This window comes from Andrena cerasifolii, chromosome 7 (genome assembly GCF_050908995.1).
Source record: "Andrena cerasifolii isolate SP2316 chromosome 7, iyAndCera1_principal, whole genome shotgun sequence".
Lineage (NCBI taxonomy): Eukaryota > Metazoa > Arthropoda > Insecta > Hymenoptera > Andrenidae > Andrena > Andrena cerasifolii.
The window spans coordinates 9,417,538-9,442,686 of NC_135124.1; the positions used below are offsets into that span (position 1 = coordinate 9,417,538).

At 47.3% G+C, this 25,149-nt stretch overlaps 1 protein-coding gene across 37 annotated transcripts in view; it reads right to left on the reverse strand.

Annotated features, from left to right (window-relative positions):
• Positions 1–25,149, reverse strand: part of Camkii (Calcium/calmodulin-dependent protein kinase II) — a 113,753-nt gene that overhangs the window by 8,938 nt on the left and 79,666 nt on the right. For 4 of the 37 annotated variants that reach the window (XM_076817253.1, XM_076817263.1, XM_076817256.1 and 1 more), the window contains 8 exons: positions 17,470–17,526; positions 12,162–12,317; positions 9,650–9,808; positions 7,674–7,748; positions 4,212–4,274; positions 2,633–2,708; positions 1,743–1,837; positions 740–857 (listed from right to left, as the gene is read on the reverse strand). In XM_076817253.1, coding sequence (XP_076673368.1) covers positions 740–857; positions 1,743–1,837; positions 2,633–2,708; positions 4,212–4,274; positions 7,674–7,748; positions 9,650–9,808; positions 12,162–12,317; positions 17,470–17,526 — 799 coding nt within the window. The remainder of the gene's footprint in view (positions 1–739; positions 858–1,742; positions 1,838–2,632; positions 2,709–4,211; positions 4,275–7,673; positions 7,749–9,649; positions 9,809–12,161; positions 12,318–17,469; positions 17,527–25,149) is intronic. The other 33 variants (XM_076817267.1, XM_076817272.1, XM_076817273.1 and 30 more) reach the window with 15 other exon arrangements.

Here is a 25,149-nt window from a genome sequence, read left to right on the forward strand (position 1 = left end):
CTCTTTTGTTGCAGCAGTGCACTGAGCGCCACGTAAAATTCGAACCATTATAGAAAAATGAAAAAAAAAGTTTTTATATCCTTGAAGAAATAATAAGGAAAGACCATAAAGTTTTTTTTAACTGCAAGTTGTATACTTTTTTGAAGAAAAAAAATCCTAAAGATCACCTATTTTTCGAGCGTTTTGAATAAATAAATTCTAAGTGCGGGTCCTGAGTGCGCCAGTGAACAGTACAGGCGTGCCAAGCGACAGTGAGGGTCCGCAAACAGAAGAGGAAGACCTCACTGTTCCTCGACACACCTGTACGTGTTCTGAGTGCTGACTCGGAGTCACGTTATTACTGCTGGATATTGCAAGCTGATTTCCAAGAATCCCAGGACGATGCAGAACGATACGCTCACCTTTGCCTTGCAAGCACAGTCAATACCGAAGGGAAGGGAGGAAATGGCGACAGGGCAACAAGGGGAACAACTTTGGACACCATCAAGTACACTCGTCACGTTCCAATTACACGTCAGACACACCCAAATGCATTCTGTCGTTTTGCACATCTCGTAGGCACTGTTATTTACACTGCAGATGCATCCAAGAGCTTTAGGAAAGCCTCAGGCATCGAGATATTCCATAAACACAGCCCCAATTATCCGTCACCATTCGCAGATTAAAAGCAACACTCTCCAATCGAATCTACGGAACGCTCTACGGTCGATCGAGGTTGTCCTGAATGAATGCAACTCACTTGTCCATGTACTGCGTCAGCCTGACGTACGCGATGCACGCTGCGTCCTCCCCAAGGAGGTGCACGTGTGGATTCAGGATCGTCGTGTTCACGGCCTTGCAGTTCTTCCCCAGGACTGCTTGGTGATTGGAAAAGGGAAACACTCTGTTATTCGAGGGTCTGCGAGCTTCGTCGCGCACCGCTGAGCCTCTCAACGGACACGGGAACGAAGAACAAGGGGAGGGAAACGGTAGCGGGAGAACGTTCTGACTCGATCCAGAAACTCGCGAGCGTTCGACGAAACATACAATTAAAAAGAAAATGTAGGAACCGACAGAGAGAATTGTCGTCCTTCCTCGCACCGAACGAACAAACCATTGGCCACAGACTTCGTAATAGAAACCAGTTAATAAGGCTAATAATCAATTTTTCTTCAGCGTGTGATATATCAATCGAAAGCTGCTCTCTTTATCTATAAACTAAAAATGTTACGCCGCGTTTACTTGACTGATTCTCAAAAAACGGAAGTACGAATCAGACTCTGCACAGTGGAGGTACACTTGGCGGTGCTGGATAATCGATCTATAGGTTCGTTCTTGTTTTAATGCAAGGGATTGTCAGTGGCGTGAGGTTTCGGTCGTTCGGTGACTTTTTCTGCAACTTGGAACCAATAAATCAGACGAAGGTGCAATAAGAAGCTGGGTCGACATCAACGCGAGCAGTCCGAGAGGACGAAAGGACGCATTCGATCGGAGATTTCAACGGCGGGAGGGGATAGGTCGCGTAAAATCAACTTCTTCCCACGTGTGATCGGTTAAAAAACGATTCAGAGAATGCTCTTTAGTTGGAACGAATGGGGGCCGGATTTTTTCGAAGGATACGGCGGAGCATGCAGCAGCAGGCCGGGAGGAAAATTAAAACGGAAAACGGCAGAACGTAGACACAAGAAGGGTGCAGTGGTTGGAGACGCGGTGACGACGGGCGCGGCTACGGCTTAACAGTGATGCAAATGATTCATAATTACCATTATCAAAGTAAAATTTGTGGAAATCCATTCCCTCGACTAAATTACCTAGAGCCTCCGGCTCGAACGCGGTCAGGTGTGGATCACAGATTTTCCTGCAAGCGTAAACGCCGTTAGAACCACCGTCTTCTTTTTCTATAACCTCTGCGAGGCATGGTGGGAACAATTAACGGGATGCGGGAACAATTCAATCGCTGATAAATATAATAAATATAATTCTGTATTTTCAGAGAGGTAAAGGAAATCGTTGATCGAACTCGAGTTTAAATCTGCTCTATGCTCAGGGTGGAACCTCTGTTAACGCTTTGAGAGTAGGGCTAGAACTATTTGTCGAATTATTCGGTATTCGAGTATTCGAATACTTCAGTTGCTGAATTATTTGGCGAATATAATTCGAATATCCAAGTATTCGAATACTATTCGAATATTTAAGTATTCGAATACTGATGTATTCGAATAGTATTCGAATAATAACATTCGAATACTCAAATATTCGAATATTAAATTATTCGAATACTCAAATATTCGAATATTAAATTATTCGAATACTCAAATATTCGAATATTAAATTATTCGAATACACAAATATTCGAATATTAAATTATTCGAATAGTCCCAGCCCTATTTGAGAGGCGTAGTTCATATTTTCTGTAAAGCATCTGAAAGTATTATTTATTAAGCAAAACTTTCTTCACAGTAGCGATCGTTAGGAAAAGTCTGATCGGCTTGGAGGAGCAGTTTTAAAAAATAAGCCACTCAAAGTGTTAATAGTGTTGTTCAAGCTATCGACGTGAGTCAGTCCCTTTGAATTTAATATTTCAAGTGATGATATCTTTACGTGTACGCGTGGTAGCATAATTTTTTTACACTGCCAACTGTTCGCCACTTACGTGTACGCCTCGAAATCGCCAGTGTTGATGCTCTCGATCAGCTGCTCGGTCATCTTGATGATCTCCTGACGGCGTGCTGGAATCGTCAACACATTATCGATCAGTTTGAAGCGCGCGATCGGCACGCCCGATCGTTCGATCAACGATCCAGGCTCATACCGACACATCGTACGGCACAACAGTCACATGCACGAATCTTTATCAACTTCTACGTCCTACGCCAAAGACTCTCTTATACTGATTACCCATTGGAGTCGATCTCAAAAGAAAAAACAAAAAGGAAGCAGCGTTACCATCGCGGGACATCCAATAAAATTCTATCAAATAATCCTTTACTCTTCTCAGATGTATTTTCTATAGAAAAATCTACTCGATTCAATCGGACTCCAATGACACGATCCTCAAATGATCCTCATCTATCAGTATTTTTTTTTTAAATTATCCATAGAGTACGCAGAAAAATATTGATATAAACAGCGACTCGTATCCAGAAGCAATTAGCACCCAGGAATATTGAAATAATTAACGCTTTATAAACACAGAGCATTTGAGGATCGAATTTCGTCGACGACAAACCTCCTCTTCCCATTCGACCGGTCATCGCACCGATTTTCAGAGAGACATCCACGTATCATCTTTGGAAAGGCTTCGATTTTTGTGATAAGAGAAAATTGGCGCGATTGAAGTCGACCGGAAAGGAGGAGGAGTGTCTCGTCGTTGGTCGCGTCGTTCGAATCAACGTCAGATTTAATTGCTCTTTTTTTTGCGTTGCAAGATTGTTATCCGATGCAGCGATTCGATTACCGACGCGTCAGCGACGAGACGGGGAACCCGAGAAGCAGTTCCCCAGTCGCCGCGACGAGGAAAATCAAAATTCATATCGTTAAAAAATGACACGGATCTTGCCCCTCTGTGAAACAAATAACAAATTAATCCCTTACATCATCCCCCATTGTAACACAATCTCCATGTATCCAAAACTGTTCAAATCTTCCCCTCAAATTTCTCCAACCCCCATAACCCCGTTACCTTCCTCCAAACATTATTCTACCATTACCCAATTTCCATATACCTACAAACGCAATCCCAACCGAATACGAATAATTTCCCCGATCCCCCGGCGTCCCGTCGAAACGAGCCGGGCTTTCGTGGAAAAATACCTGGTCTCGTGCGCGATATCCCAATTCTTTCAATCTTTCAGAGATCCTTAAAAATAGCAACGGATTCCAATCGTGCCCTCCCTGGACATTTTTCCCCCGGGTGCGAGAAGCAAATGAAAAAATAATAAAAGAAGATCCGCGGCGAGAGTCTGGTTGCCCGGAGCCGGGCGCGAAACGAAAAATCGAATCGCGGGGGAGGGTCGACCGCTCGATGGATCGTTTCGGTTCGCCGACCGCGACCACCACCAATGTATCAGCGATCGTCAGCTGCAGAGCCGTAAACTACCCCTACTGCGCGCCGTAGCGAGACAACAAAATTTACATTACGCCGGGCCGGCGTGCATCGAACGGAAACGAGAGCGCCGGTTTCCGTTCGGCGGGTTTTCGTCACGATTCACGTGAGCACAGTGTTTCGTTACCTGAGCACTGGGAGTTGGTCGATAGCTGGCTGCAGGTCTTGATAGGACACACGATTCTTATTTCTACAAGCAATATTTATATATATATATATATATATATATATACACATACACATATATATATATAGACACCCTCTTTGTTTCTTTCTTTTCTTTTTTTCGCGTTATGCACGGTAGTTTCGAATAGATCAGCGAAGTTTCTTATAGCGGAGGCGGGAGGATGGTTTCTTGCGATGGCCGAAGCGGTTTTCGGTCGGCAGGAGATTAAGCTCCGCGGAGGATTACTTTTTTTTCTGCTATCGAAGATGCTCGCGAAAGAAGAGAGATCTTCCTTCTTTCTTTTTCGTTCTTTTGATATCTCGGTCCGCGGTTTTCTTTCGACTCGTCGAGTGGAGGAAGTCGAAAGAAAATTCGGCCGTTCGTGCGGAAACGTCGCGGAGCTTAATCCCCAGCGAGCGGCGTAAGAGGATTAACCGTCTCCTCCGGTTCCATCTCGTCCTTATTACGCTTTTCTCCCTTCTTCTTGTCCCCGCCGTTGGCTTCTGTAATTGTCTTTAACGATCTCGAAGATCTCGCCAGGGATCCTCGAAAGGGAAACTTGCTCGGCAGTCCGCGTCGCAGCCGAGGCGGACCAGGGGGCGCGCGTCGATTTTACGCTGTGCGTCGAAATCGAATCGCAGTTCAGCCTGGGTGATGGATGTTAAAGAACGTGGGAGTGGCGGTTTTTCGATGACTACTTTGAAGGCGTATCGATATTCATGGCGAATCGTTCCTGTTTCCCTTTCGATTCCACTCGGAGGCGTTCGATTCTTCAGCAAGCGCGAGATTAGCTTGGCCGTGGAAGTTACGTTCGTTGCTAGTAGTCGAAACGACCATTTTGCGTACGTTCACTGTAAGCGATGCACACGTTACGACGCACAGAATGTTTCGCTGCTGTGATTGTGGTAGGCTTTTTCTGAATATTTCGCGATATCGTCCGTGGGGTCTTTGGGACGCCACAAATTGGTACGCGGTTCTGAAATATCCTCGCTGCAAATGATTTTGAGGAGAGTTTACCTGTGAGCTGCAGAAAGGTGCAGCAAGCGGAGTAAGTGGTATTGGATCGTTTATGGCTAGACGCTTCCTTCTCGCGGTACAATAGCGGTTACAGCTCTTCAGAACTTCCAATATGCGTTTCCTTACGAAACTTATTCCCTGTGAAAGCTTCAATTTTCAAAGTGGTGCCGTGGTGTTTGAGGAAATTCGAAGACTTTTATGTCGATTATATGATGCGTCTGGCTATAAAGTCTTGTATCACTTAGAAGCTTTTTAGTTCTTCCTTTTATTACGAATTAATAAAAATTTTCGGTTCACCTTTTAAAAGGTACAATATTTTATATCATCTGGTTCTTGGGGCTCTTTTACAGAAGCCGGTATAAAAAGAAGCGACACCCATGTCGCGAATGTATTCGCTAAAAGCTAACCGCAATCCACTCGATGAAACATTCTGTATTAATAATTCCCTCGATGCGTTACAGGGTGCTCGAGAATAAATGAAAAACAACAACGAGATGACACTACAAACGAGACAGATAGCTTTACTGCATCATCTCAACGACGAAAATAATGTTTTCTCAATGGCCAACCAGTCGCGAGAAGCGTACAACGAACATTACGAATACTGGAAGCCTTGCGCTGTTACAATTCGTGACTGCGCGCAAGATTGGCCCATGGTCTTTGTAAATGCCAAATGGAATGCACCAGGTTCTTACTAAACGACTCTCTATCAGCGAACTAGCGCAATTTAATATCGTGTTAACTACGAAGCCTGTCCGGCGATTCCTCCCTTCTGCGTTTCACACGGCACACGATGTTCTTGGGTCGTCGGAGTGTTTTCTTTATTTAATTCCGTTGACAACTGTTCTTGCGCCTACACATCGATTACAGACGTGGACTTGTAGCGTTCTGCGTGGACGAGAGAGCCTAATCAATATACCTACGCGACGCTCCACTGACCGAATAAAATACCATTTCTGGGTCATTAGTTAATTACACGCCTCGCAGCCGATAGTTTGGGAATCGCGGAACATTTGTCCGTTAATTACCAATAAATTCGAGCCGAATTTCAGTGGGAATTAATTGATACCTCATTGCATTTCCGCTTGCTAATACTAGCTGGTCTTCCGAAGCAAACAATCCAATTCGATTATTCCTTAAAAAATTCAGCTAACATCGGAGAATTTGGTACCGCAGAATATTCCAATAACAGACTCGACGCCAAGCTTTTTTTAAAAGAATACCACCTTCGTCTCTGAAATAGTATATTGCACCTTCCCAGTTCGATATCAAGAATCATTAAAGAAGCCGGTGAGAATAGATTGAAAGATCAGCTGCCTTCTAAAAGAATTTCTATTCCACCCTCGAATTTAGTATTAACAGTTCGGTAGTGAGGAAATTAAACCAGACGACGCCTGGAAATGATATTTTACCGGCGTCTGCTTGCGTTTGCACTAAACTCTGCATTACACAATGCTGGACAAACAATGAAGGGACACACGTGGGCGATTCGCCGTGCGTTTTTTTTTTCAAATCCTTTGCAGTGAATCCTCTTGCTTGTACGTCGGCGATATTGTGCGTGTCGCCACGCGCGCGAGCGTACCGCCGCGTATCTCCCAACAACGACAACAGCAACGACAAACAACGGTAAGAACAGAAAAAAGAGAGAAGGTTCGTGCGAGAAGCAAAAGTCCAGAGACCGTTAATTACAAATGGAAATGCCCGTTTGTACGTCTAAAGTACCCGCAGGGTCCATCGATGCCGCGGAATCCCTGCGACGTTGTCCTGCTGGCCCCCTTGTCTGACCAAGATCGATACTTACTACTTACGGCAGGCCGTCCGCCCGAAACAAAACCGTGACTACTTGGCGACTCGGCGCACGACACGACGGGCCACGTTGAAATGCACACAAGAAAACGGATCGCTCCAGAACATATAATATATAATAATCCTTCGAGCGTTGAATTATATTGCTCGACTATTCGCGATGCTTTCATCTCGGAACGTCTACTTTTACAACCGGCTGCAACTTCGAGGGGCCACCCCATCCACGTTTCAACGATCCCGTCGTATCCTGAGGCCAATCTCGCAGCATCTACCAATAAAAATACTAAACAACCACTCCGTCAGCTCGAGTACCAGGTACACGAAGAAAATAAACTCAGGTATACCCAAATATACGATCAGCAGCCCCCCTCGGACAAGAAGGGGCGCGCGCAGAGAGCTTCGTGACATTTGATATCTTCTGTCGTTCTTGAAGGTAAGGATAATCATCTTGGAAGCTCATTTTCTACTGTAAAATTCGAGGACGAAATGTCACGAGGCTCGACTCTCACGACAAGCAACAGTTTCTAAGCTTCGAGCAGGCGTCCTCGTCCTTCCTGCGCCTTTTCCCAGCCACCATACCGCCGCCGGCGCTCTTCTTACCGTCTTCGGGGTCGCAGCCATTGGCCGGACCAAGCTGCACGTATCCACCGCCGCCAGCTCGCCGTGCCTCCAGTTCTGCTATTCGGTTCGTATAGGCGCATGCAATCGAAACAGACGCGGCATGCCAGCGACACGTGCGACCGGAACATGCAGAAAGACACAGAGGACTCGGTCATCGAATTTCGTGGGTGACAGAAACCCCTGCCAGGGTGTTCCTCCCGATTAGGGGAGAGGGAGGAGCTGGAGAATGTCACGAGACGGTGCCTTTGCGTGGAAGACGGGAAATCGAATAACAACGAAATTGTAAGGAATTCAGGGATGGTAGATTTAGTCAATGGAAATCGCTGAGACTTCTGTAATTTGGGATGGTCGTTGAATGGTGTAGCAAGGGCAGTTTCGAGGGAACCGAAGACCAAAAGTTAATGCATCGTGATTGTACTTGGGGAATGTTTTAAGTTGGAGTATCGCGGATATATAGTTTTGTGGTAATTTTGAAATTGGTTACTTCGCAAAGTAACTTTGTAATTTGGGATTCTTATACGATAGCTGCTTCATGAAATTCGAGACCATTACTTCGTCGTTTGCTGAATTCAGAGGAAATGGTAAGTGCAGTGAGGAGTTTTACTTCAGAAGCTTTTAGTGGTAACTTGGAGTCTTTTGTGAGTCGTATTGGAGCGCGGGAGATTCGTTTTCCTAGAAAAAAATGAATTCAAATTACGGAAGAGCTCGTCCATTTCGCGGAGGAACGTGTTCCCGGCGTCCCGTCAGTTAGTACGATGTAAAAGTGTCTTCCATTTGCGAAATGGGAGGTTGATTTATGGGCCGCGTCGCGATAAATGCACTTTTCGCTATTATGGGAATCAATCAAACCGCACAATGCGGGCGAAAACACGTTTCCCCGCAATGAAATGGATTATCGAGGATCGCTCCAAACGGATGCAATTCGCCCTACACGGTTCTAGGAGCAATTTGCTTGGAAAAGATTCCACATCGATCAAACGTCGATACTTTTCTACTAACAATCACCCCGAATTTTTTATTACACAAAATTTCTACTATAAAACGTTAAATTGAGGACCTTGCAGCAAGGGGAGTGCAGCTCCATTTTTTTTTACAGCTTTTGAGTTACAACGTGTAATATATGTAAAAAAAATTACATCCTTTGGTCCACGTTTGATGAAAATCTAATAATAAGAAATGAGCGATTTATTGCGAATAAATAAAAATAGAAATATTAATATTTTTATTATAGAATATATATTCTCCAAAAGTAGAAATAAAAGCTTATGAACCCAATAACTTATTCGGTGAAAATAGATATTTTTCAATTAGTGTTCTCTTTTTAATGCTAAGTCAAAGCAATAATTTTACAAGCAGTTTTTTCTAATTTACTCGAAATTGGTAAAGATGGAGCTGCACCCATCTTGCTGCAAGGTCCTTAATTCCTCAACACTCTCCCAATTCTACCTCCCACCCTTTACCCTTCCCACATACAAACTCACTACCATAACAGTACCAAACTTATAATTCCCCAGGATTCAATAAATCCCTCCCAACAATAAAACTTCCCCACTTGTCCCGCTGAAACGAGCCTTTCCGAACCCCTGCGCGACTCAAACTGTTTTTTTAACAGTCCACATTTCCCAGCCCACAATCCCAGACGGATTATGTCCTTTGAATCGCAAACTCGTTACATCCAAGTCCACTTCCTCAGCAGCACAAAGTGCCGCGACGTTCCTCGACCCAACGATGCATTGAACGCTTTGAATCGACGCCTCCGTAAACAAGGTGCAATAAGAACAGGAGGAATAAAGGGGAACGGAGGGGAGGCAGAGTGAAAGCAGGCAAAGAAGAAAGAATATTCGTGGCACGAGCAAGGTAACGAGGTGTCTGCGTGTCCCGGTGAGGGAAGAGGGCTTGTGGGCGCGGAGAAAGAGCAGAGGGGTTGTGTTAAAGGTGTTTTGAACGATACAGACCGTTGCTCGAGGAGTCGTGGCGTCGCGACGATGCCGTGGCCGACGCCGCGTGGTTGTTCCCGATGAACATGGCCGCCGGTGACGACGGTGAGGCGCCGGTCTGGCTGTTCTGGCTGTTGCTGCTGCTACCACTGCTGCTACCGCTTCCTGCGCTGCCAGCTAGTCATGCAACCAACCAACCAAAGACGAGCTACAGTCAGCCACCGAGAACAGCCTCCCCCCCCGGTCTCTTCTGGGCCTCTTTCGTGCCGTCATGGCTCTGCCGTTGCACCCTCGGGTACTCGTCGCCGGATGGCGACACCGTCTCGAACGATGCCCGAGGCCCGATCAGGCCCACTTACAGAGAGACTCCCTTTTCCCTCGCCCTCCGAGCAACGACAAGGTACACGAGGGTGCAACGAATGGTCCTCGCGATAGAATCGACAACTCAAGGTAAAAGAAATGACGAAGAGAACAAAAACATCATCGAAAGCAAATTGGCAGAATGCAGAGGCGTAGCGAGGGCGCTCGTTCGAGAAGGGCCACGAACGAGCCTCGCCAACACCGAGTGTAGACTGATATCAGAGTCCATTGTGATCTAGATCAGACAGTACTAAGCGTGTGACGGGGCCCCAATGAAACAGGGACTTGCCCACCCCCCCCCCCCGGTGCTTTCGTTGAGGCCCCGCGGATGAGGCGATGATCGAGAAATGGTGAACGGCAACTGTGGGCGTCTGTGCTGAGTGAGATGGAGGTGAGATACTGGGGGGGTCGGGGGCAAGCATAGTAAAAGAAAAAAGAAACATGTCAAGGTCTAAGTTCGCGAAGCGTGATCGTGTGTTCAGCTTCGACGCGGTACAGAGGAAACTTTAGGAGAGAGAGAAAAAAAGATCCATGCTGCGACTCTAAAAAAAAAGGGGGACTCACCGATCTCTGACGAGGGTATTCGGTCTTCAGTCTTGTTTCTAACGGTGGAAACGTGTGAACAGTGGCGACTCAGAAGTTGAAACATTAATGAACCCAATTGTTCTGGATGCCATTGAATCCCTTCAACGGGATACTCGTACCCTGGCGCCAAAAGGATCGGCTTTTGGAGTCTCAATAACGAATCTCAAAGATGGTTTTATATCTAGATCTACTAGCCGTCAGGCAAATCCCTCGTGTTCCATTATAACTCGATCCTTTCGGCGTTTCCGTGGGTCAGGGGCCTCGAGCTTCTGCTCGCAGGACGTTCTTCTGAAGTGGCCGCGTGGGACTTGCGTTTCAACCGAGAAAACCTTACCGATTCGTCGCTGACATTTCAGGGTCCATGGCTCGTGCCTGCCTCTTTCGCGCCGCTCTACACGAGCACGTTAAAGCGCATTTCCGATACACAGCCGCAAAGGGAGCCTGCAATTTCGCCCTGTTGTGGGGCCGATCGTAAACTTTTACTGCGCGACACGAGCGATAAAAAGCGAAGGGGTTTTAGGATCGTAATATCACGGGGAACGGCGGCGACCTCCAATTATTCCCGCTTCCCTCGCGTTCCTCCTTCTCGCCCCGGAGGGCGTAAAAAAAAGGAAGAGGGAAGAAGGGAAACGGGCGAGAGAAGGGCGCGGATGGCGTCCATCTTCGCGATGGCGGCCATTGCGCGCCGTTTTCACGCGATCCACGATCCTATCGCTTCGTCGTCTCGCTCCAAGTGCAATCATTCCGCCGAGCCCCGTATCGACTGTAAACTTTACGAGCAGCTTGCTCGTCAGCTTTGCGCACGATGAATTTCGTTCCTTCGTTTATTCGTGCTCTTTCTGCCACCGTCGGGGTTGAAAATTGGACAGGACAGGCTTCGTAGGTCGCGATGAATGACTATGGAGATATAATGGATATCGATTCAACGCTTTCTCTTCACTTATGAGACAGGTACTCATCTCTATGGCAGAATGTCTTTTAAATGTACTGCGAGGTAGCGAAGGGTTAGATCTGGGTTTGCTTCGTTCTGAGACATTCTGTGTTCAAAGTAGCGAGGACGACTAGGACTTCTCTTCAGGGGTCTTCGACTCCTCGCGCTTTGAACTACTTCTCAACAGTGAATTCGGTGATGTTGATATATTCAGTAAGGAACGTCGTGGTAGAATCAAAGGGAACAAGCTTCCCCCCTAATGCACATTACTCAGACACAATTTTCCAATATCTACGCTAGAATATAAAACCCAGAGAGACCTCTAATTTCTCTTAAACATTAAACATCACCCATGCATCCTTGAAGTCGTGCAATTCAAGAATCAGTGGGCACCACCGATCGCGATCGAGACTCGGAAGGTGCTCGACGCTGGCGTAGGCGGAAGTGACAAAAACCTCGCCAAGATTACCACGCTGGGAGGTGGAAGAACGGTGGAAAACAAGGGGGTTCTTATTTTTAGCCGTAGCTTGGCGTATACTCAACATACGCTTGCTACAATAGAAATCAAATGGAAAAAGAGAGTTATAGAAAATTTGATCGGCAGTGGCTTTCTACCGTTCTTCCGTTCAGTTCACTCTGGTCGGCCGACTTTACCTTGCGCTCCCTGTAGGAGTACCGCGGCTAATCCAAGGGGGTTCCCCTGAACCTGGTTCTGGGGTTGCTTGTTCACCTGGCTGGCCGCCCCGACCACCCTGGAGAACGCGGTCACAGCGGCAGGGCTGTTCGGAGGTGTGCCCTGGGAGCCGGGGCCTTCGTCGAAGATTTCGAACACACCGATTAGAAGTGTCACCGATAAGGGGGGCATCGACACAGGGGAGTCGAGAACGCAACAGAGTCCACGGAACACCTCACTCGATTAATCAACTAGACCTAGTCGTGATTGGGCCTATCAGGGTTAATTCCGTGTTAGAAGACGATTAATCATTGGCACCTCTTACGCTCCCATGGAGGATTTATAGCAGACAGGACCTGAGGCAAGGGAGGCTCCAGATGGATGAAAAATCTAGTGGACCCAGAGAGTACACCTAAATAGTTGTAGCTCCAATCATGCTGTGTTAGAAGACATCGAATCACTGATACCAGGGATTAGCGAGGTTCCTCCGACGTTTAATTCACTGATTTAAAGCGATGGGAAGAAGAAAGTTTAGGTAACACTTCGCCGAATAGCCACACCCATCGGGGTACCTAGTTAATCTGTGTTAAACATCGTCGTCCAAGTGACAGTCCCTTTATCGACCACAAAGAAACCACAGAGCTCAAGCAGAGCACTTGGAGGATGCACGTAGACCGTGTCATAGTTCGATCCACAGAAGCAGGATTTGTTAATACGACCAAGGACACACCGCAGTAAACGTGCTGAGTCAATCTTCTTCACCAATATACACGCGGTATGGAATAAAAGACTTTCAAAGAACCCCACGTGTCGATCACCATGGACTTCGATGCACAGTGGCTAATCCGAATGGCGTGCCAATCAGAGACATCAAACTTGGTCAAATACTTCTTTCGCGACACGACACTGCCACTTGGAAATGCTCCGAAGTATATCACCGTTTTATTCCACACGAAACCCAAGAACCTCGTGCTCCTCGGAAGGATTGACTTAACACATTCCCCTGCGGAGAAGGCACGCGTACACGCAAGGCTTTAGAGGAGTGAAACGGAAGCTGGCGGCGAGATACGTTTGCACGAGGCGAATTCCGTCGCCTTTCTCTTCAGCCTCATCTGAAAGGTGTCTGGATCGGTTCGGGGCGCGACGGGCGTGAACGACGCGATTGGAAGACTAGCCGCGGGCACGAGGACCAGCCGGAAACGCGGTGCTAGCCGCGCGAGCGACCTTTCCTAAGTAGAACGAGAATAGTTACGCACAGTCGCGAGAGACTTTTCGCCTGCACCGTCGACATAGACACGGTTTCGCTCCTGAAATAGATCGAAAAGCCTGGCTGCGATCGTGACCCGACGCTCTACACGCTCCTACGTCCGATCCCGAGGCTGGTCGGAAGTTCGTTCTCGCGTGGGACGACGTCATTAATCATCCAGCAGCGTCCAACAGACGCAGAAACGAACACCCGCCAGATTCCGTCGCGGAACGTAAATCACCATTGTCTAACGACTCGGGATGTTGAAGAGTATAGGCTGCACGGTACCGTTGACGGTAACGTTCCGGTACATCACGAAGAATAAGTCTCTGTACAAGCTTGAGGAGTAATCGAGGGGCAAAGATAGTAAACGTGGAACGTAGAAGCGGTTCCCTTTTGGGCTTCACTGAAATCTTAACGCCTCCGGTGTGGTTCCACGTCGATATTTTGTGGAAAGCATCGAAAGTATTGTTCGAACTGCAAAGGGCATTTCTCAAACACCTGCGCGACTCAAAGTGTTGACTTAAAATTGAAATGTAAACTAAGGTGGACGTCTGAGATTGAATTTTAAAAAATCAGTGACCTTGATATCGTGCAAATAGAATAAGCCTACGAAAACTTTATTTAATGGCACATCGGTTCCTTAAAGATCCACGATTTCTTGAATGCCAGAGGATCCTAAGCCCACGCCTCTGATTCATCGGCCCGTTTTATAACCGTTTGAATGAGGCTTCACTATTTTCACTCCTCGACCACTCCACTTCGCGACCCAACAAATGCCAATTCACTAGTTGCAATCTCCATCACGCAAACGTCGACACAGCTCACCGTAATTATCAGCCTGCTTGGAGGAGCCTGGCAAGCCAGCGGTGGCCGACATTTCAAACGCTTCGACTTCTCCCACCGAGTCGCATTTATCGCACTATCGATAGCCGCGGCGGCCTTTTCCCCCGAGCTTTCCAACGGCGACGATGGGCGCGAACCTCCCAGCTTGAGAAGCCACAGCGGGACAGCCGACGAGGAGGCGGGTGTTCGTCGGCGCGGCGCTTCCGTTCGCCGAGGAAGAAGCTCGAGGATCGACCTGGCTTTATCGCGACAGGCCGGCTTCGGGGATGGCCGAACGAATGAACGAACGTACGCGCACCGCTGCCGATCTATTTTCAAAGCGGTGCCAAGCGGCCAGGTATTTCCGTTGACAGCTCGCCACATCGCGCTCCTTCTAATCCTCGCGCAAATTCGGCGTGCATCCGCTCGAGTCCGCTGCGGATCCGCCACCTGAACGCTCCACTTTCCATGCTGGCTAGCTACAGCCTGGTCCAAGGAAGAATCGACTCGGAGAAACTAGGTAAACCCTCCACTATACATTTCAACGCCACTGTTTTCAGTCTATGGAAATGTTTTATGCTAGTTACCATTCGCATTAGTCGATGAAAGAGTGTTAGGCTAACTGCGACTAGTTTCCACGGAGTTAAGTGAACAAACAAAAATGCTCACGAGTTACTCGAACCCGCCACTACTTTTTCCGAATCTGAGGGTTTAAGTCGTGCACGATGGAAAACAGTGGAGAGAGAGAGGTTCCCCTTGACTGGTTAATATGTAAGTCGATTCTTTATTCGACCCTACTGCGATGAGATCTATCGATCCTGAAAACGGATGTTTCAAAGGGACTGATCGATGATGGAAGATCGTTCGAACTGGGGGAATGAGTCTAAACGAATGGTTGACAGGTGGAAAGATGATCTATCCAATCACCGACTCGGTATTTATAATGAATTCTCTTGTTTTCCATGGAACTACTCTACCAATCGACGAATTCTTTCTCCCCAAGCTTCAAGGAACTCAACGATCGATGGCTTCGATGGTCCCAGGGACTAATGTACTACGTGGCAAACAATCTTATCTATGGAAAATAGGCTACCACGGATCTACGGCTACGCCGAGGGCATATCCAAACCGAGCAGCGGAACTGCGATGCATGAAACGGTTCTACCTATTCAGCGTGACGAATAAAGTCTCCAAAATGGCTAGGTAATGATGCTGAGTTACTTATCGTACATCGCTGCCAAGCTGCCAGGGTATTTCCGTTGAAGCCTTGTCCCTGGCGATGACTAATCGCGACGAATGAATCGTGAATAATTCGTGTCGCGTTACGGATTGATCATTAAACCAGCCAGCTGCTGATAGGCAACATTTAATATGCATATACACATTATTCCTCGTTTCTAAGGAGGATAACGCTGTAACAACACGGAGCACAGTTCCTAATGTAAGTTCTAAGGCTAGTTAACATCGGTACGGAGTAACCGTACTCGTTGCCACTTAAGTGTCTCTGCTCCTCTACTTCTCTACACTCTTCGGGCGCCTTAAGCCCCCGACCGTTGGCTTTCAGATGGCTACGGGCCACGAAGTCGCTAATTCCACTGCTCTACTTCAATAACGAAGTGAACATCCATGCCTCCCCTTCGTTTCAACGTCGACTCGCCCGGTTCTAGATCGAGCTAGCTAGAGGGTAAACAAACGAGAGCTACGACGCTGGTCGCGTTAAGTCTAAGGCCAGCCTAGACCTCTACTACATCGGTTTCTTTCACTCTAAAAATCGAACGCGTACGTCGAACGTGTGCCAGTCCACTTGCAGCAAAAATACGGCACACGTACACACCAGGGTGTGCAATGCGGGGGTGTTCGAGGCTCGGGGGCACCAGCTTGGGGGTGGGTTCAGCACGCGTGCGCGGTTATAGAGGGAACAAACTTCGTGTGAACGTGTGTTCTAAAGGGATATTCATAAAGAATTATGAAATGAACAAACAGAGATTTCAAATATGAGATTAGAAATGAAAATCAGTTAACAACCCTTATTGCCTTAGTAACTGAGTAGTAGTGTTATGTTCTAATATTATTATTAGTAAACAAATTTGGAAGATTTCTGAAATAAATTTCAAAATATTTTCACATCATCCTCCTAGGGATGATTTTTTAGCCATGTTTACACGACATTCTTCTTTACTCAAGGTGCATGAACCACCCCCGTAAACTAGTACCACTCTCCTGAACCACCCCCTGCATTTATTTTTCTCGTCGTGCAGCACCTAGGAGCGGGGGTTCGAGCCCGCAAGGGGGTGGCTACGATTGATTAATTGCAGACACCGATCGGAGAAAGCGAACGCGCGCAAACGGTCCTCGTTAGTTGGTGGGACGAGAGGAGGCTGGAGAGACGGTAAATCCGTAGTACGAATTAGCGGAAGCTGGAACAGACAGGGTGCAAAAGCTCGGCTCGAAGCTCGTCACTGAGCCCCTCGTGGGATTGGCTTCTCCTGTCCGCGCCACCCACTTCCGGGCCCCTCTCGCCGAGCAGCCCAGAAAGCTCGAAAGAACATGTTCGCTTCAAAGGGCCATTAACCCGTTTCACCGCGAAATTAGAGTTTACGCTGCGATTAGAGACTGCTCTCTGTCGTCTTTAGAGGGAATTTTAAAATCACTGAACGTAGCCTGTTTCGAGCATCGACGGTTCTCTAATTTGTATACTTGAGCTGCTGTTGCGGCGAGAAGTGTCCCAGAAGCGCTGGAATTCCCAATTCATTTTTCAAGGTAGCAATATTATCAAAAAAGCTAGTTTTGACATTTCCCAATTATCAACTCTAATTTCCTGAAAGTAGATTGTTCAGTAGATACTGCAATGAATCATAATATGCAAGTTCATCCGTGAAGCTTAAGTTTCTTTCATGCACACAGAAAGACACGACTGTTTAGAACAAATTTCGCCAATATTATCCTCGCCGTCATCTCAAAGTACAGGATGAGCATCAAAGGCACAGGAAGTCAACGAACCACATGCTGTTACAAGATGTTCCGGCCTCGAATCGTCTCCAGCTCGCGAACAGGAGAAGCCAGGCTGATTGCGGGACGTTCACGCGTGAACACACGCGTGGACACGGTGTTTGGTATATATAAATATATACAGAGGTACATATGTATATATAGAACAAGACGAAACGTCGAAACGTGCGGTACGTTTCTCGATTTCGGTTTTGATGTGCATGGTTTACCTTCGGGTTCTTTGGCAATGACCGTGCTGCTCCGGTCGACGCCGCCCTTCTTATCCTCTGTACAACATACACACATACATCACGTATATACGGATAATGCGACAGTTTTCTGGTTCGTTACAATATATATATATATATAATTTTAATTACGGGATCAGCCACGCTCTCGATCTCGAGCTAAGCATCTTTACGTCTAGCAACGTCGTGCGGGTGCCGATCAAAAAGCAACGGCAGCTCTACCTTCTTCTCGTGGATCGGGAGTCGATTCCACAGGTAATTCACTAGACCTCATGTGTTTAATTCACTATTCAGTACGGGAGAGGGAATCGTTGCTCTTTGGATGGCCCCTTAAAAGATGCAACACGACGTTTCGATCGCAGCGCTCCGCGTGAAGAAACTGAACTTCGTGGCAGAAGCGTGATTACGAGAGATTAAATTTGAAAGTGTATTAGTCATGAAATGGAAACATGTGCTTGATTGTTCTTGCAAATTGTTCCCCAAGGGAGAATGGATGTCAACGCAGTCGAATTAAATGCAAAATATCGATGAAGCTAGCATTCAAAGCACACTGATATGTACAGTTCAACATCGAGGCGAATTTTCCCGCTGATTTTTCCCTAATTTTCCCCCAAGGGTTCGGCGAGCCGCCACGAAGCGCCAGTTACTTCACAAAGGCAACGACACTAGCTGCGTTAATAGTAAATGAGATTTACACGCTGCAAGTTAATCTATAACGTAAGTCAACGAGAGATAGAGAGAATTATCAGCGAGCTTTATACGTTCTTAATCTCTCGCTGTATGGGTACAAAGTATAGTACCTCGAATCTAGGTACTCTTTAAAAGATGGGAGCAAAAAGAAGTGGGTTTGATTAAAGGAGAAGAAGAAAGGGAGAAGTCAATCAATGATCTGAAGCGTGAGTCACGAAAGTAAGCCCTTCAACTTCCTATATCCAACAATTGGTGCTGATGGAAGAGAAACTAGTACTGTATCGAAGTGTTAATAACTACTACACTTTTAACTCTGAATTTCGCTCCTCCCGCGCGGGGAACGCACATCGGCGTTCAGGGAACACGGGGGACGTATAGTGGCACCCAGTGTTCCGCACGTGGTATACTATTCAAATATCGATCGGCTCGATTACTGAAGTTTCTTAATTCTTAGCGAAGGACCTTTTAATTAGTGGTTCTTAACTTGTAATTCAAGTTTATAACTCAAGAATTCTGAAAATTACACTCAATTTACAAGAGACTCTGTCATCAAACCCCGAAACTAGTTCACTCCTATCCACTCCACATTGGTCATCTCACTGTTGCTTAATACACCAACGACACCTATCACTCGAGATCAGAAGCTGAAGGAAGCGAAGCACTTTCCTGACCCACTGTCGATCGAATATAGGCACAGGGGGGTGCACGGGTGGCGGGAGGACAGGTTAGTTAGTGCCCGAGGGGGTGCAGTTCGCGGTGAACGTGCAAAACGTCGAGGACGACGAGGGGAATCGATCGTCTCTGGAGAAAGGAAAGGGGGACGACGCGCGTGCAGGTCGAGCGCGATTTAATCGCGCCATGGCGGAGGGAGGGTGGCCAGTTACAGGGGCACGTCCCGAGAAATGGAATTCCTCCAGGGATCGTGCTCGAAGGAGCAAGGAGCGCGACGATTGTTTCACTTTGCCGGGAGGTTCGATCGTTTCCCTTTCCAAGTGCCTCGGAAAAAGTGCAAGAGAAACGAAAAAGCGAGCGATTCGCTTAGAATGGGGTTTGAAGAGAGACAGGGGGGGAGAAGAGAAGCTGGCATGGTCGCTTTCAAAGACAAACGAGAATATTGGAAAACGTGTCCGAGATCTCAGCCAGGATATTTGTTCGACGAGAAATCGTCATCGAGCTCCTTGAAGTTCCAAAGACAAACTGGGGTTCGAGAGGGGGTGGGTCTAGTCGGGGTGACATCCTTTTTTTCGCCCGTTTCTCGGATATAGAGGGCGTCGCGTGCATTTAGAGAGGTCCACGCGATTGTCAATCAGGCCCAGGTCAGGAAGGGACACTCCTTCGACGGAGCTTCGCGTCTGTCCTCGCCTGGGAACGATCGAGGTCGCTCATATTTCGTGTCCCCTCAATTCGATCGGTTCGAACGCTCGACTCAGCATCCGAGAAAGCTCTGGGTGTCGATGCACGGCCGTGCGCAAGCGGTCATGATGCGTCGAGCAGGACTCTACGCAGGCACAGGGCCCGCCTCAAGCTGGGAACTGCGACAAACTTGGGAAAGCGACGTGATCGCGCGGGAAATTGTCCTTTGATGTATACAACGCTTTATTTTAATGTAGACTACGAAATTGTGACATCAATTATTTCAATGACATTTATGTGGGCTCATAAAAATAAAGCATTATCGCTCGACTCAATTGTCCGTGCGTATTCGAGGTGGGCAGTTAATTAATTACAATTTTGCCCGAAGAAATTCGAGTTTATCGTAGGACAATTTTCCACGTTGCAGTGGGAGCCATGCAAAGCGGTGCGAGAACGCCGAAGCGGAAACTAAGGAGTCCATGGGTCTGGGGGTGAGTGCAGGTGCGAAAAGAAAAGGCGAGTCAGGCGGGATGGTGGTGTTCATAAATCCATAACATCGGAGTAAATCGTGTGTTCTCGTGATCGTGGCGGTGAGAGATTCGCGTGTGTACAGGCCCGAGAGGCTGCAAGGTTAGGGGGGTGGTGTGTTGGTTTCGCGTGACGTGGCGGAGTCGATGCAGAAAGAGAAACAGAAAAAAATAGAGAAGGAGCGTGAAGAGTGAGACAGAAACGTCGTGGCGGATGAACATGTCCAAGGCACGAGCAGCGTGGCAAGAGGACAACGGTGTCGTGCCATCCCAAAAAAGTTCGGTGCACAGTGAGGAACCGTGTCTAGCAAAAAAGGGGGAGGGAGACGTGTGTACGACCGAGTACGACGCAACCGTACGGAAAAGAGCAAAGAAAGTAGAAGAGTAGAGTGGGTGAACGAAACGAAACAGTGTGTCTTTCCTCTGCTTGTCTCGACTTACGTTTGGTCGTGATGTGTGTGACAGATTGCTGCCGCCTACGGTGGCCATTCTCTACGACGATCTCTGCCGACGTCCACTTCTAAAGTGGCGCTACGCTTCTAACGCGGCTAAAGCTGAGTCTAAACGTTTTTAGCTGGCTAAATGGCTATCTGCTCGCTAGCTCGTGGCGAACGTGGAGATGAGAACGAGCCTGCGAGAAGCGCGAGAGGTAAAACAAGGTCGAAACTATGCTCCGAGGAATTCGCGAGCTCGATGTCGAATGAAAACTGCTCGTTTCTGAACTGTGTACGCGCGTTTGCCTATATGTGTGCGGAGAACGCGTATCGGCGTTCGAGGAACACGGGTGGCGCATAGTGGCACCCAGTGTTCCGCACGTGGTATACTATTCAAATATCGAATGGCTCGATTGCTGAGGTTCTTTAATTCTCAGTGAAAGACCTCTTAATTAGCGGTTCCCAACTTGTATTTCACGTGTATAATTCAAGAATTGTCAAAATTAAAATAATTATACTAAACTTTTGAATGATTAAGAACCACAGAATTGATTACTGAACCGTGACGAGGTTCCAAGCGATAATTGACTCGAAACGAGCGCTTTCCTTTCAGTCATCGGCTGCGACGATAATACAAAGAATTCGATGAGACGCTCTCTAGTAATAATAAGCAGAGAAACAAGGAAAAAGAAAAATGAAAGCAGCGATGAATGCTTGATAGAGAATGAGACAGAAGCGTCGTCGAGTAACAATCGAATCCTCGATTCGCGAGTACGCATCTCGTCGTCGAATCTTCAATCGTATCTTCGAGAGAGCTTCGTTAACGATCCATAGAAATCAGAATCTTCCTTCGTTATTCTCTGCCCGATTTTACTCTACGATTGCAAAGCTCCTCCTATAAACTACGGCTCGTCAATCCTGGAAGTTAATTCAAAACTCCATCGTCCCACACACCTTATTCCAACGAATGCAAAACAGCTGGTATGTCCGTGGAGAACATTTTCGCAAAAATTCCTGTAGCTTCCAAAACGAAACCTCTCGAAATATCCTTCTTCCAGGGTTAACTTTTACACGACTAATTTCCACAGTAATCTCGCTACCCCCTCATCCGAGCACGCAGCGAGCGACTAATTCCTCATCGTGCCGCGCTAATTGCATACTAATTACGCGAACGGAGTTAGCGTGTGCGCCAGACGACAGTGGAATGGGTGGTGGTCGCCGTGGCAAGAGAAACAGAAACGAACGAAAGAAACGCCGAGATCGCGGGAACGCTAGTTTCATCGTCTGATACACACTTCGAGTCACGGACTCTGCTGATCGATTTATACCCGATGCTCGCGGAACGAAGAAGACTTCCGATCGCGAGCGACGGTGGTGGTTGGTTCGCGGCCCGTGCCCTCGGTCCATCGAAATAAATCCATCGAATCCGAACGAATCTTCCTCGAAACCAAGTGGCGCGAATGGTGTCGGAGAACGCGGCGCGATCAATTCAGATTCGAGCTCTCGCGCCGAGCTCGGATCTCGAAAGCCTGCAATCTCGCGAAGATAAATCACCGCTGATCTAATCTCGTCGCTTCTCGCGCATTTTCCCGGCCACCCGCGGCCAAATGGTTAATTAATCATCGCCCGATCCGATACCGACCGATTCTACTTCGGCCGGGGCCTGACCAATTCCAGCCTATACTACTGGCCACGTACGCGCGACCCGGAAAGCTGGAAAATCCGCGAGTAAAAAATTGCTCTCGGGCCGTATCAAATTCCTGCTTCGAAACGGTGCACTTCTCCCCGTGTCACAGTTACGACTACGTGTTATGGATTTGTGAGCATCATTGCTGGGCGCAAAAGAACATTATTCATCGCCCCTCGCGTAGCTGTTCTGCGCTGTTACTTGTACTTCGCTGGACGGACCGCGTGGTCGTGTATCATGTGTGGGTGGATGTATGAGGATGATATATCGAAAGCGTGTGGCGGTTCAACTAAACGTTCGATCACGATGTAAGTTACTTTCGGTCCATTCAGACGATGGGAGTACCTATCTACCTACCGCCACTGAAGTCACTTCTAAAAACGAAGTCTGTCTTTCGGAAAGTCTCGAGTTCAATTTTCTATTCGTGGAATGGATCCTCGATGATTACTCATCTATTCGGTGGTTTCGAATTGAAAATAGAAGTGCTTTCGACCTAAAGAGGCGATCGTTGGAAAAGTGTCGCGACGTACGTACGAAGGGAAGCTTTCAGGCGTCGATTTTTAGACAGGAAAAGCGTTGCGAGCGAGAAAACGGTTGAGTGAGTCGGTCGCAATTCTTTTTCTCATCTCGATTTGCATCGAAGGGACGGTAAACAAGGGCCGCCGCGTCCTTTGAATCCCACCTCTGAATCCAATTGTTTCGGTGCTCGGTAGTATCGCCGTTTTGTGCTCGAGTGTACTCGTGTCTGTGGTAGGGGGGCCTCGAGGATCAATTCACTTTGTGATAAAGTGTCTGAATCTTGAGAGGGCGAAATGGAACCCATTGTCTGGTGGTGTTTTCGGTGTACGGGACAACTGGCTGGGAATCTGGCTGCATGCATGCCGGGGATCACGGAGGATCGCACTTTCGCGCGGGCATTCTCCGAGGAAAAGTCTCATCGCTCCGCTAAACGAAAGCCACAAGTGGGTAGAGAAATTTGCATCTTGAAATGGGGATAGCAAAAAGTTTCTCATCTTCGTATCAACTGAAATCTATGAAACGGAAGTGCGCATAGATATTTTCTCCCGAGCTTACTGCCAATTTTCAAACGCCTCTGCGAAACAGAATCTTTAGAGTTAGATTTTGAAACAGCATTTAGTCGCCGCTGCGCAATGTGTAGGACAGTGGGGCACCCAGAGGGAGGAGCCCAGGGATCCTGGCACCCCCTAACGAAGGGGTTTGTAAAAAGAAAAGGAAACTGGATTTTAATCTTTAAATAAATTTTTATAATCGCCCAATGAATTTCATCGAATTTGCTTTAAAAATATTTTTATCCCTTCAACTCGGCTCCCCTAAGATTAAATACTGAGTGCTCCACTGATGTATCACGTACCTACTAGCACTTCTTTGCAGTCTAAAGCTTCTTCCATATTTTCTTTGTAATAAAGACGAGCGACAGTAATAATTCATCAGTGCATCGATAAAATTCCAGAGAGACGCATGTTTATAGCGGGGACACAGAGTCTCCCGTCGCGAAAGTGCAATCCTGCGGAAGGGTCCTCAACGATGCTGCTCTGGCAACGTATGCGCGCGCGAAACGAAGGCTTCGTGTGTTCCCCTGAGTGTGCATCGCAACGGAAAGAGCAGTTCGAAGCTGGTCGACAGGTGTGTCGAGGGAAAATGAGTTTTCGGAGGACGCACCGAGCGCAACATCGAGGTGTGGTCCTGCGAAGACGACCTACACGCTGGTTCTTTGCTTTCGAAGGCCCTTCCACTATGGAAAGAAAGGTCCCTTCTGAATTCTCTGAATTATTCAGATTCTTCGAGCGAGGAAAAAGGAGGCTTTGAATTCGATAATCTGTTTCACTCTGTCCCGTGCTCGAGGAGTCTCGAGGGTGGCCGCGGATGCGATCTCGTGTCCTGATCGCGATTCTGTCCGGGCCGTCAGAGTTAATCAAGGAACTCGGGCGACAGTTGATTAGGGGCGGGTTGATGCGAACGATAGCGCGCGAATGTGAAAACTCGACGCTCGGAATTAGGTCGATAAGGATGACACAGACTGTACACGGTGAAAGTGGAGCTTCTAGATTGGTGTATAGACGGTTCTACGGCGAGCAGATGGGATTTCGCAAGAAACAGTGGCGTACAGAGGTACATATGCAAAGTCTTGGGTCCGAGTGACGCGAGGAGGGAAATTGACACAGTCGAAGCAAACTGCGTTGCGAATTTAGCACTACAATTTGAGTAGAATGACTCTAGTCCTAGTGTAATTGGAATTCACGATAGTAAACTGGAGGAGGAGTAAGAAATTTTTTAATAAATTCATGGTGGACTAATAATGCAACTAGGAAGTAGTGGTTCCATAAGAATGACTGCTGTGCAGTGATAATGGCTAGCAGATACTAATAGCTGTGCAATAATACTCTGAATGTGTTAAAAGTAGATATCATTGAATTGTTGCATTCAACAGCAACGCATTGCAACTACGACTGCATCGATTTCTCAAGAGTTCCGGTGAGACGATTGTTAGAATCTCCGTGAAGACAGATGTTACCACAAGTATATGTACAAGAGAAGGGGGAAATCGCGACAGAGCGATGGAAAGTGTACAGCTTCCAACGTCTACAAAGAGGGCGGGCAGAGAAATCCGCGAAAGACAGTTCTGCTGTGAATTCTGTGAACAACGACTAGCAAAGCTTTACATTCTAAAAGTTACATGGTCCTTGTGACTGTCCCACGAAGGTTCGGTCGATCGGTTACTGGGATCTTGGAAAAGAATACTGCGTAATAAAAGTGTGCAACTCTCGTTGAAATTCAATAAAATCGTGAATGAATTTTTCGAATAAAAGAAGTCCTTTGAACTTTATAAAAGAATCTAGCAAATCACATTTCCCAGATCTCAGCGCAGAATGCAAGCATTTCCAGGGCAGACAGAGGCAGACCTTACTCTGCCATGGAAATTAATCACAAATCGAGCAGATCCGTGTTTCAT